The sequence below is a fragment of the Equus asinus genome, chromosome 5 (genome assembly GCF_041296235.1).
Source record: "Equus asinus isolate D_3611 breed Donkey chromosome 5, EquAss-T2T_v2, whole genome shotgun sequence".
Lineage (NCBI taxonomy): Eukaryota > Metazoa > Chordata > Mammalia > Perissodactyla > Equidae > Equus > Equus asinus.
This window is the reverse complement of record NC_091794.1, coordinates 71,348,698-71,361,905: the sequence shown is the minus strand read 5'-3', so window position 1 is coordinate 71,361,905 and position 13,208 is coordinate 71,348,698. Positions and strand designations below refer to the sequence as shown.

General features: G+C 38.5%; 1 protein-coding gene across 1 annotated transcript in view; it reads left to right on the top strand.

Annotated features, from left to right (window-relative positions):
* The window catches only part of SCP2 (sterol carrier protein 2), a 124,699-nt gene that overhangs the window by 55,478 nt on the left and 56,013 nt on the right, over nucleotides 1-13,208 (top strand). Inside the window, exons 8-9 of the mRNA XM_014844313.3 lie at nucleotides 10,677-10,763; nucleotides 11,934-12,084. Of these exons, the coding sequence (XP_014699799.3) occupies nucleotides 10,677-10,763; nucleotides 11,934-12,084 (238 nt within the window). The remainder of the gene's footprint in view (nucleotides 1-10,676; nucleotides 10,764-11,933; nucleotides 12,085-13,208) is intronic.

Below are 13,208 nucleotides of genomic sequence, written 5' to 3'. Positions count from 1 at the left end.
TTCACTTAATCTTCTCAAGGGTCCTATAAGGTAAATATTTTTATTCTTCTTTTATGGATGAGGAAAATGAAACTTACAGAAATTAGGCAACTTGCTCAGGATCATTCTAAGTAATGGCAAATAATGTTTATATTTTTCCTCCTATTAGATTATAAACTCCTTGAGGGCAAGAGCCATCTCTTATCTTTCTATTCGTAATGCTTAGCACAGAGCCTAGAACATAATAGGTGTTCAGTAAATTGTTTCTGAACTACTCAACGAATTTCACCACATTTAATAAATATAAAACCGTGACAAGAAACATTTTTTACCGTAAGTGGATCATTACCACCTATTGCTAATCCATCATGCTACTGCTAGTTCTCCTCATTCTCCTAATTTTAAATTGATATTTGAGTTCAGGGCATACCTAGTTAACAAATAATATTTAATCCCATGCCCTAGATTTAAGGATATTTTGTGAAAGATCTAAGGGTATTGTGAAAGCTTTGGTGAATTCCTGTTGCTTATAAGATAAAATAGAAATTCCTCATATGAGATAATAGACCTGCTATAATTTGGCCCCATTCTACTTTTCCAGCCTTATTTTGTACCACTTCCCTGGCTATTCTCAATCTCTGGCCGAAGGAGATTACTTGGTTTTTCCCAAATGTACTATACAGTACTTGCTTCTGTGTTGTTACTTATGCCGTTAGCTCTCCCTGGAATGTACTTCTGCCTTTCTTTTGTTTGGTGAATATCTACTTAACCCAAATATCATTGCTTCTCTTAATACCTTCTTGACACTACCTGGGCATAATTATTTTTTCTCATGAGCTTCATTACACTGTCTATATATCTCTATTATAACACATCACACTGTATGATAGTTATTTGTGTGTTTCTCCTCTGATGATGATGATCCTTGAGCAGAGATTATGTCTTATCTTTGTATATTTATCAGAGTATTGGAACATGGTATATGTTCAATAAAACTTTGCTGTTACTGAGTAGTAGAGTTAGGATGAGCAGCTTAAGCCCATAAAGATGGTCTAGAGCTGATTTCTTTGTCCGTAGAACTTGGAGAACCATTAAAAATCCTTGTGATTTCCTGAAACTAGTAAACAACTGTACCAACATAATGAGGAATTGACAGCATTGAGGTTTCCTAGCACTGAGGCTCCAAAAAACAGCTCTTTTTTCTTCTTTTTTTAAAATTTTTTTATTGAGTTAATGATAGGTTGCAATCTTGTGAAATTTCAGTTGTACATTATTGTCTGTCAGTCGTGTTGTAGGTGCACCCCTTAACCCTTTGTGCTCATCCCCCACCCCTCCTTTCCCCTGGTAGCCACTAATCTGTTCTCTTTGTCCATCTGTTTAAATTCCTCATATGAGTGCAGTCATACAGAGATTGTCCTTCTCTATCTGGCTTATTTCACTTAACATAATTCCCTCAGGGTCCATCCATGTTGTTGCAAATGGGACGATTTTGTTCTTTGTTATGGCTGAGTAGTATTCCATTGTATGTATATACCACATCTTCTTTATCCATTCGTCTGTTGATGGGCACTTAGGTTGCTTCCATGTCTTGGCTATTGTAAATAATGCTGCGATGAACCTTGGGGTGCATGGGACTTTTGGAATTGCTGACTTCCAGCTCTTTGGATAGATACCCAGTAGTGGGATGGCTGGATCGTATGGTAGTTCTATTTTTAATTTTTTGAAGAATCTCCGTACTGTTTCCCATAGTGGCTGCACCAGTTTGCATTCCCACCAGCAGTGTATGAGGGTTCCTTTTTTCTCCACAACCTCTCCATGATTTGTTACTATTTGTTTTAGTTATTTTTGTCATTCTAATGGGTGTAGGGTGATATCTTAGTGTAGTTTTGATTTGCATTTCCCTGATGCACAGTGATGATGAACATCTTTTCATGTGCCTATTGGCCATCTGTATATCTTCTTTGGAGAAATGTCTGTTTGTGTCTCCAGCCCATTTTTTGATCAGGTTGTTTGATCTTTTGTTCTTGAGTTGTGTGAGTTCTTTATATATTATGGATATTAAGCCTTTGTCAGATATATGACTTGCAAATATTTTTTCCCAGTTAGTGGGTTGTTTTTTTGTTTCAATCCTGTTTTCATTTGCCTTGAAGAAGCTCTTTAGTCTGATGAAGTCCCATTTGTTTATTCTTTCCATTGTTTCCCTTCTCTGAGAAGACATTGTGTCCAAAAAGATCCTTTTAATAATGATGTCAAAGAGTATACTGCCTACATTTTCTTCTAGAAGCCTTATGGTTTCAGGTCTCAGCTTTAGGTCTTTGATCCATTTTGAGTTTATTTTGGTGAATGATGAGAAAGAATGGTCAATTTTCATTCTTTTACATATGGCTTTCCAGTTTTCCCAGCACCATTTGTTGAAAAGACTTTCTTTTCTCCATTGCATGCCCTCAGCTCCTTTGTTGAAGATAAGCTGTCCATAGATGTGTGGTTTTATTTCTGGGCTTTCAATTCTGTTCCATTGATCTGTGCACCTGTTTTTGTACCAGTACCATGCTGTTTTGATTACTGTAGCTTTGTAGTATGTTTTGAAGTCAGGGATTGTGATGCCTCCCATTTTGTTCTTTTTTCTCAGGATTGCTTTAGAAATTTGGGGTCTTTTGTTGCCCCATATGAATTTTAGGATTCTTTGTTCTAATTCTGTAAAGAATGTCATTGGGATTCTGATTGGGATGGCATTGAATCTGTAGATTGCTTTAGGTAGAACGGACATTTTAACTATGTTTATTCTTCCAATCCATGTACATGGAATGTCTTTCCATCTCTTTATGTCGTCATCCATTTCTTTCAAAAAAGCCTTGTAATTTTTGTTGTATAAGTCTTTCACTTCCTTAGTTAAATTCACCCCAAGGTATTTTATTCTTTTTGTAGTGGATTGTGAATGGTATTGTGTTCTTGAGTTCTTTTTCTGTTAGTTCGTTATTAGAGTATAGAAATGCTACTGATTTATGTAAATTGATTTTATACCCTGCAACTTTGCTGTAGTTGCTGATTACTCCTAAAAGTTTTCCAATCGATTCTTTGGGGTTTTCTATATATAAGATCATGTCATCTGCAAACAGCGAGAGTTTCACTTCTTCCCTCTCTATTTGGATTCCTTTTATTTCTTTTACTTGCCTAATTGCTCTGGCCAAAACCTCCAGTAGTATCTTAAATAAGAGTGGTGATAGAGGGCATCCTTGTCTCATTCCTGTTTTCAGGTGGATGGCGCTCAGTTTTTGCCCATTGAGTATGTTGTTGGCTGTGGGTTAGTCATATATGGCCTTTATTATGTTGAGGTAGTTCCCTTCTATGCCCATTTTGTTCAGAGTTTTATCATAAATGGCTGTTGGATCTTGTCAAATGCTTTCTCTGCATCTATTGAGCTGATCATGTGGTTTTAATTCCTCAGTTTGTTGATGTGGTGTATCACGTTGATTGATTTGTGGATGTTGAGCTATCCCTGTGTCCCTGGTATGAATCCCACTTGATCATGATGTATGATCCTTTTGATGAATTGCTGTATTTGGGTTGCCAAAATTTTGTTGAGAATTTTTGCATCTATGTTCATCAGTGATAGTGGCCTGTAGTTCTCTTTTTTCGTGGTGTCCTTGTCAGGCTTTGGTATCAGTGTGATGTTGGCCTCATAGAATGTGTTAGGAAGTGTTCCATCCTCCCTAACTTTTTGGAATAGCTTGAAAAGGATAGGTATTAAATCCTCTCTGAAAGTTTGGTAGAATTCCCCAAGAAAGCCATCTGGTCCTGGGGTTTTATTCTTTGGGATGCTTTTGATGGCTGTTTCAATCTGTTTCCTTGTGATTGGTCTGTTCAAATTGTCTGCTTCTTCTTGAGTGAGCTTTGGGAGATTGTAGGAGTCCAAGAATTTATCCATTTCCTCTAGGTTATCCATTTGCTGGCATATAGTTTTTCGTAGTATTCTCTTATAATCTGCTGTATTTCTGCGGAGTCTGTTGTTATTTCTCCTCTTTCATTTCTGATTTTGTTTATTTGAGCTTTCTCCCTTTTTTTCTTTGTAAGTCTGGCTAGGGGTTTGTCAATTTTATTTATCTTCTCAAAGAACCAGCTCTTTGTTTCATTGATCCTTTCTACCGCCTTTTTCGTTTCAATAGCATTTATTTCTGCTCTGATTTTTATTATTTCTCTCCTTCTGCTGACTTTGGGCTTTGTTTGTTCTTCTTTCTCTTCAGTTAGGTGTAGTTTAAGATTGCTTATTTGGGATTTTTCTTGTTTGTTAAGATATGCCTGTATTGCGATGAATTTTCCTCTTAATACAGCTTTTGCTGTATCCCATATGAGTTGGTATGGCATGTTATCATTTTCATTGGTTTCCAGGTATTTTTTGATCTCTTCTTTAATTTCTTCAATGATCCATTGCTTGTTCAATAGCATATTGTTTAGTCTCCACATCCTTGTGCCTTTCTCAGCTTTTTTTTTTTTCTTTTCTTTTTTTGTTAAGTCTTCTTAATTGACATGTTGTACGTGAAGGTGATAGGAACAAGCAATGTCTGTTTCTTGGGTGTTTTGTTTTTCAATCTTTTTGAGGAAGATTAGCCCTGTGCTAACATCTGCTTCCAATCTTCCTCTTTTTGCTGAGGAAGAGTGGCCCTGAGCTAACATCCATGCCCATCTTCCTCTACTTTATATGTGGGACGCCTGCGACAGCATGGCTTTTGCCAAACAGTGCCATGTCTGCACCCGGGATCCGAACCGGCGAACCCTGGGCTGTCCGCTGAGAAGCGGAACGTGCACACTTAACCACTGCGCCACCGGGCCGGCCCCTCAGCTTTTTTCTTGTAATTAATTTCTAGCTTTATACCATTATGGTCGGAGAAGATGCTTGTTATTATTTCAATTTTTTTAAATTTATAGAGGCTTGCCTTGTTTCCCAACATATGGTCTATCCCTGAGAATGTTCCATGAGCGCTTGGGAAGAATGTGTATTCTGCTGTTTTTGGATGGAGTGTTCTATATATGTCTATTAAGTCCAACTGTTTTAGCTTTTCGTTTAGCTCCACTGTTTCCTTGTTGATTTTCTGTCTGGATGATCTGTCCCTTGATGTGAGTGGGGTGTTGAGGTCCCCCACTATTATTGTGTTATTTTTGATATCTTCTTTTAGGTCTGTTAATAGTTGCTTTATGAACTTTGGTGCTCCTGTGTTGGGTGCATAGATATTTATAAGTGTTATTTCTTCTTGATGAAGCGTCCCTTTGATCATTATATATTGGCCCTCTATGTCTCTCTTTACCTGCCTTATCTTGAAGTCTGTTTTGTCTTATATAAGTATTGTGACACCTGCTTTCTTTTGTTTGCTATTAGCTTGGAGTATTGTCTTCTACCCCTTCACTCTGAGCCTGTGTTTGTCCTTGGAGCTGAAGTGTGTTTCCTGGAGGCAACAAATTGTTGGATCTTGTTCTTTAATCCATTTTGGCACTCGGTGTCTTTTTATTGGAGAGTTCAATCCGTTTACGTTGAGGGTGAGGATTGATGCATGAGGGCTTAATGCTGTCATTCTGTTGCTCGTTTTCCAGTTTTCCTTTGTTTCCTTTGTTTCTCGTCCTGCGTGTTTTAGCCTACCCATTGACTTCTGTAATTTCTTATGCTGGGTTTCTTAGATTTTTTCCTTATTTATGTCTTGTGTCTCTGCTCTGTTTTTTAGTTTAGTGGCTACCCTGAAGTTTGTATTCAGAATCTTGTGTATAACATGGTCCATTTTCTGGTGGTCTCTTACTTACTTAGCCTAGACTGATTCAGTCCCTTTCCTCCTCCCCTCCTAAATTATTATTTTCATCTCTTATTCCAACTTGTGTTGTGATTTGTGGTTAGAGTGATAAGATTGTCTTTGCTTTGGTGATTTCCTTCCCTTTATCCTAATGCTATAGTTGAATATTTGCTATCCTATTCCGATTCTATGTATTTCTCTTCCTACTGTGTGTTTTGCAACCCCTTTTTCCCGTTTTTTCTTTTTTCACGAAAGGCTTGAGGATTTCTTGCACTGGAGGTCTTGTGGCTACGAAATCCCTTAGTTTTTGTTTGTCTGGAAAAGATTTAATTTCTCCCTCATATCTGAAGGATATTTTTGCTGGATAGAGTATTCTTGGCTGCAGATTTTTATACTTTAAAGTTTTGAATATGTCCCTCCAATCTCTTCTAGCTTCTAAGGTTTCTGTAGAGAAATCCGCTGAAAGTCTGATGGGGTTCCTTTGTAGGTTATTTTCTTCTGCCTTGCTGTCCTGAGTATTCTTTCTTTGTCATTCATTTTTGCCATTTTTACTAGTAGATGCTTTGCAGTAGGTCTTTTTACATTGACAAATCTAGGAGATCTGAAAGCTTCCTCCACACACATTTCTCTCTCAATCCCTAGATTTGGGAAGTTCTCTTCTATTATTTCATTGAGTACACTTTCTGCTCCATTTTCCTTTTCCGCGCCCTCAGGAATTCCGATTATTCTTAAGTTGCCTTTTCTCATTGAATCAGCTATTTCTCAGAGATTTTCTTCGGTTTTTTAAATTCTTATTTCTCTTTCTTCCTCTGTCTGGAGCCATTCAGCCTGTGTATCTTTGATTATGCTAATTTGCTACTCTATGGTGTCTACACAGGCATTCAGGGAATGTGTATTCTGTTTTATATGATCCATTGTATTTTTCATCTCTAGTATTTCTGATTGATTCTTCTTTATAGTTTCAATCTCTTTTGTGAAGTAACTCCAGAACTCGTTGACTTGAATCTGTATATTTCCCTTTACCTCATTGAGTATTTTGATGCTAGCTATTTTCAACTCATTTTCACTTAGTTTACCTATTTCCAAGTCCTCAGGACATACTTCTGTGTTTTTGTTGTTTTCCTTGTGGTCTGGAGCTTTTATAAATTGCTAGATGGTAGATGAGCGGTTTTTGCGCATGATGCTATTATTTGTTTGCAGTTACAGCCTGTCGCCACTAGATGGGGGTCAAGAGCTGCATGGTCTGAGCCCTCCACCTTCAGCCATGATGGCGGTGCGCAGCACGGGTTGGGCGAGGAGGGACACTTTCTCTTTCACGCCGACCTGGATTTGGGTCAGCTCTTGCTCTCTCGTCTCCCGGGGCCCTGGCTTCATGGGGTCCCCCATGTGAAAGCTTTCCCCCATTAGAGGGTTTCCACTGCACAGGTCTGTGGGAGTCCTGGACAATCCCCGGACGCACGGCCCCTTCCCCGCTCCTTCCCTCACCCGCGGTAGCGATCCCAGTCTCTAGGGGAGGAAGCGAATTTCTCTCTCACCCCATTCCAGCTCCTGCAAGGGTGGCTCCCGCCTCTCTGCCCTCTGTCATTTGGCTGCTGTGGGTCTTTGACGATGTCTCTTATTAGGATTTTTTTTTTTTGGTTGGAAAGCAGTTGCTCTTTTTGGTTGTAATTTGGAAGAGAGAGAGATTCCCGCATGAGCTCATGCTACCATGTTGCTAATGTCACTCTTGTTTCTGTTTTTTGAGGAAGATTAGATGTGTGCTAACATCGGCCACCAGTGCTCCTCTTTTTGCTGAGGAACAGTGACCCAGAGTTAACATCTGTGCCCATCTTCCTCTATTTTATATGTGTGACACCTGCCACAGCATGGCTTGATAAACGGCATGTGGGTCCCTGCCCAGGATCCAAACCTGTGAATCCCAGGCCACCAAAGCAGAGCGCGCAGATTTAACTGCTAAGCCACTGGGCCTGCCACCAAAGAGCAGCTCTTGACTTTCCCCAAAGTATTGAAGCTTCCAAGTTTTTCTCTTACTTAACTCCATACCTAACCAGGCATTCATTTATCCACTCATTAAACATTCTTCTAAAGATACTGCGTTCATTCAATAAATATGTATTCAGTAGCCTATTATGTGCAAGACACTGCTTTAGCTGCTAGTGATACAGCAGTGAATAAGACAGATAAGTTTCTTGCCCCTATGTATCTTCCATTACATATTATTAGTTCTCAATTATGTTGAGTGGGCAAATGTTATTTCTGGATGTCAGCTTCATCACTTAAAACTTTTTGAAACAGCCAAGAATAGCCTTCTAAGTTGGCTCATAGATTTTAGATGCTAACTTCTTGCACTACGTTTTGCTTGTTTAGTGAAGAAAGAGAATTATGTGTTTGCTGACCAGTCATTAGAGAGACCCTGTTACATATTTCTAAGAAGGTGGAATTAAGAAACTATTCTCAACTGTATCCCCACAAATTATAAGAATTCAAAGTAGTGAGAATCTGTGATAAGTAGTATAGGATTAGGGGTAGCTCATGCCACTTGAGCCTTCAGACCTGTATCTATAACTTTCTTCTAGTTGTTTCCACTTAGATATCCCACCAGATGCCTCAGAGTCAACATGTCTATACAGAATTTATCATTTCCCCTGAACCTTGTTTTTCCTTCAGCATTCTCCATCTTGTGAATGACATCAACATATACCTAATTATCCAAGATAGGAAGCTCGAAGTCCTTCTTGACTCTGCCTTCTTCCTCAGTGTCCCATAGAGTTGTGAACAAGTTGGGGATGAACAGAATCCTAGTGATTGTATCTCCTTACTATCTTTTGAATTCATCCCTTCTCTGCATCTTTCACTTCCAATTCACTACTTTAGGCTCTTGTCATTTCTTGCCTTAATTATTGCCCTAATCTCTTAGTTGGTTTATTTGCTTTTGGTAATGCTTTTTTATCATCCCTTTTCCATACCACAGCCTTCTTCCTGAAATACAAATCTGATCATGCCACTCTCCAGCTTACTATCCTTTTGTGGTTCCTGTTTGTTTTCAGTATAAAATGTAAACACCATATACTTGCCTTTCATGATCTGATCCTTATTCATTTCTCCTGCTCCATTTTCTTCACCTTGCCTCCATATTCCCTCCCAAACTTCATGCCCTAGCTTAAATGAACTATTTCACTTCAAGAGGCTTTGCATATGCTGATCCTTTTGCCAGAATTATCTATCTCCTACTTACTCTTATTTGTGTAACCTCAGAGAGGAAGCTCCCTCTGGTATCTGGGTTTGATGTGCATCCTGTGTGCTCCCATGACACCCTGTATAACATTTCTATCATGGCATTTACCATATTGTATTAGAATGGTGTATTTGTTTGCCATGGATTCAGACAAAATTCCTTGAAGAATTCCTTGAAGACTGGGTCCATGTCCCCAGTGCCTAGCACAGGATCTGGCACAAATAAAGTGTGTTTTGAAACTTGGTGATGGTCAAAGTTAACTTTAGAAGCAAAGGTGCAGATGCTAGTGTGCAGATATAAGTTACGTGGGCTTTATTTCCAAACATTTGAATTGCTTACTAATTTCCACACCACTTGAAGTTTCCTTCTAGACACTCCCTTGTGGTGTCTATTGTTAGTTGCTATTTTCTCCAGAGCAATTTCTGAAACCATCTGATTATATTGTTAGAGGAGCCAAAGGGGCATAAAAATAAGTCTCTTCTTTGCATTGGTCAGCAAGGAAATGTCTTTTGAAGAATATAGATAATTTATTGCAGGTTTTGTACATTTATTTAAGAACTCCATTAGCCTTCATTAAATGTAGTTGCATAATATCCTCACCACAAAAGTTGCCTAAATTGCAATTCATTTAATTTTGCTTTTAAGGAACTAGTATTTTATAATTTTCCAGGGGGAAAAAGAGATATTCTAGTTTAACCTCCAACTAGTCTGACACCAACTGGATGTACTGAAATTCAATTCTGGCACTATCCACCTGGAGTTAATACAGATCCCCAAATTAAGGACTTAGTCCTCCACAAGGCTGCTCTCACTTCCGATGCTAGCTGCAAGTAGGCTCCCCAGGTCACCTGCACTTCTGACTAACTGGCTATAAATTCAAAAGTTCCCATGACTCTTTCCAGTTTGATAATTCATTAGAATGACTCACAGAACTCAGGAACGGCTATATTTATGATTACAGTGTTATTATAAAGGATAACAATTGAGGAACAGCCAAATGAAGAGGACATAGGGCGAGGTCTGGGAGGGTTCCTAATGCAGAGCTTCCATGCCCTTTCCCCATGGAGTCAGAGCACATCACCCTCCTGGCATATGGAGGTGCTCACCAGCCAGGAAGCTGCACCAAGTTTCAGTGTCCACAGTTTTTACTGGGGTTTCGTCATGCAGGAATACTCAGTTAGGTCATTGGCCACATGACTGAACTCAGTCTTCAGCCCCCCTCTTCTCCCGAGGGGTCAGACTGGCTCAAAAGTCCCAACCCTGTATTCATGTGGTTGGTCTTTCTGGTGACCAGCCCCCTACCTCTTCTCCCTTACCCGCCCCCCCCACCCCCCCCAACACACACACACACACACAACAAAGGGCCCATCGTGAGTCACCTTGTTAGCATAACAAAGACACTTCTGTCACTCAGGAAATTCCAAGGGTTTTAGAAGCTCCATGCCAGGAACCTAGGACAAAGATCAGACAAATTTTTTATTATACAACATATGGTATTTTGGAGTTAGGATTTTAAAAAAAATTCAATTCAAATGACTTATTTATTAAAGATTGAAACTGTTCATAAAAGTCTTTTGGTTGTGAAAAAAATTTACATATTATTCTCCCTTTAACTTCTTGACCAGAACATCTTCAACAAAAATTGTAACTGCTACCTCACATTCTGTAACTACTTATTTTGTATTTAGGTATTCCCAGTTCCAAGAGGAATACAGTTTAGACGATGTGATGACATCTCGAAAAGTTTTTGATTTTTTGACGATCTTACAGTGTTGGTAAGAACAACACATTTTAATATCTACTAGAGAGAAGTAGCTGCTCCCTCTCCCTGACCCTCTTTGGGTAACTGTAGGCTCTGTATCTGGGTATATCTGTATCTGTATCTGCTTTTATAGAACTTCTACCAGTGTAGTCCGCACTCTGGATGAATACTCTATTTCCTATTCCTGCTTAGAGACAGACTGTCTCTAATTTCTCTAGAAAATTATATTATATTTCCTTCTCTCATGACTTCTACCTATTTTGTTTTAATTGTGTTTATTCATTTAAATGTGGCTTAGGAGGCCAGTGGAGTCCAAAGGTTTTTTCCTTAAGCGTTTTGTTTTCTCTGCTGTGTACTTCTACTGTAGGAAATTTTACTCATAGTAGCTAAGAGTAAATGTACAAGAAGAAAAAAATTATAGCTCTAATAATGATGATAGTTGCATCTTGAAAATTGCTTGACAATATCTGTCTCCTAGAAAACTGAGTTAGTACTGCATAGCCCCTGCCTGTGCCTAGTGATCACCTGGCTGTGCCCTGGAGATGCTGGCTGGGATGCAGTTGAATAAGTAGGGTCAACTTTTATCTGTTGCAATATGAGGGTCTTCCCATTAATAAAAGTCCAGCTGAACTCATGGAAGGCTTCTTGTGTTTACCACCTTCCGTCACAGCTTGCCCTAAGGAAAAGATCTATTTTGAGGAGATCTCAAGAGTCTTAACCAAACCACGGACTTTCTGATATCTCCTGTTCCATCCTTTCTCAGCTTCCAAAAGGATGCCAAGACTGATTATTTGGGAGATAGCAAAGTTGGAGCCAGTTTAGGCCTATAGCAGAGTCTTTATTGTACTGGATAGAATAACCTTGTGGGCTCTTCAGAAGTCACTAGAAGATGTTTTATGCATCTGCCTTTATGCAGAGGCAAATGTGGGATTCGTTGTAATAAGGACTTTTTTGGAGAGACTCCTAAAGACCGAGCAGTGACTGACAGTGCTTAAGTTCTTGATAGAAGGTCAGTCCTCAGGTGGGAAGCATGTATAATTTTTAACTGTAGATATCACAGAGAAGACAGTCCAATGACCAGCAAGCATACTCAGCCTTTCTTCCCACATAGAAAGAACTCCTCGTCTGAAGTCCTTGGATTGAGGTGGACCCGGTGTAAATGATTCTTTTTCCCTCCTCTTAGTCCCTCTTCCAACGGTGCTGCAGCGGCAGTTTTGGCTAGTGAAGCGTTTGTGCAGAAGTACGGCCTGCAATCCAAAGCTGTGGAAATTCTGGCGCAAGAGATGGTGACTGATTTGCCAAGCTCATTTGAAGAAAAAAGCATTATTAAAACGGTGTGTCTGAGTTTCTGTTTTATTAATCAGTTGAGGGATTTCTGTTTAAAAATTTCAAGATGACATATTGTCATCAGCTCTGGAAGTTATTTGCTTTAAAAATATTGGTCTAGAAAATTTAATGTTATAACCCCTCCTTAAGAATCTGTTAAGAGAAAATAACTGATGGGAATATAATGCTTCTTAGCCTAGAGCCATGCGTGCACTTTTAACTAACTAGACATGCTATTTTTAAAAAATTATTTTGAATTAACCAAATAAGCCCAGAACCTCAGTCTTACAGAGTTAAGGGAAAAACAAGGATGTTGTCAGAGAACTTTCTTGACCCGTAGCACTTTAAAAATCTTGATTGAAGATTGAGTACAAAATGGAGGAAGTAAAAAATATGAGAATTCAGACTTAGAGTTAGTTGAATATTTGAAGATAACATGCATATATATAAAAATATGTATATATACATATACACACATATATAAACAAGCATATGGTAAATTACAGTTTACAAAATGATTTTACAACGATGCTTTGAATTTGAAAATGCCCCTATAACGTGCCCAAGATCACAAAGCGAGGGTGTGGTAGAGGTGGAACTTATACTCAGGTTTTCTGATTATAGTACATTTTGCATTACACCACAGTTTTATTCTTCGGAGAAAAGTTGAGTTTGCGTGTTATTATCTGAGACCAAAGGGGTATTAAGAACATGGATTTTGGAAAAATGGTTTGACTCCTATATGGTCTTCTAAAAGAAGATCTATTTTCATGTAGAAATTCCCCCATATTTTTCAGTGTATCTGAATCATAATGATCTGTTGATAAATCTCTTCAGCCTGTTTACCACAACTAAACATTGTGGTTTGATAAAGTTTTAGTGACTTAGCATAAGATATGGCCTTAGGAATTGTAAATCCTTTTTATGTGTCTTATTTAAAATTCTGTCCTTCATAGTACAAAATTTAATACGTACATTCTCCTGAATATTTTTTATTTGAACTTTCTGTGTAATATGGAATCAACTGAGTTTTCAATATGTGTGGTCAATTCTCAGCTGTTAAGGTTATACATATTAAACTCTTATAACCTCTATATGAAAATCCCAGTTTTGATGCCCTTAATTTATTTAT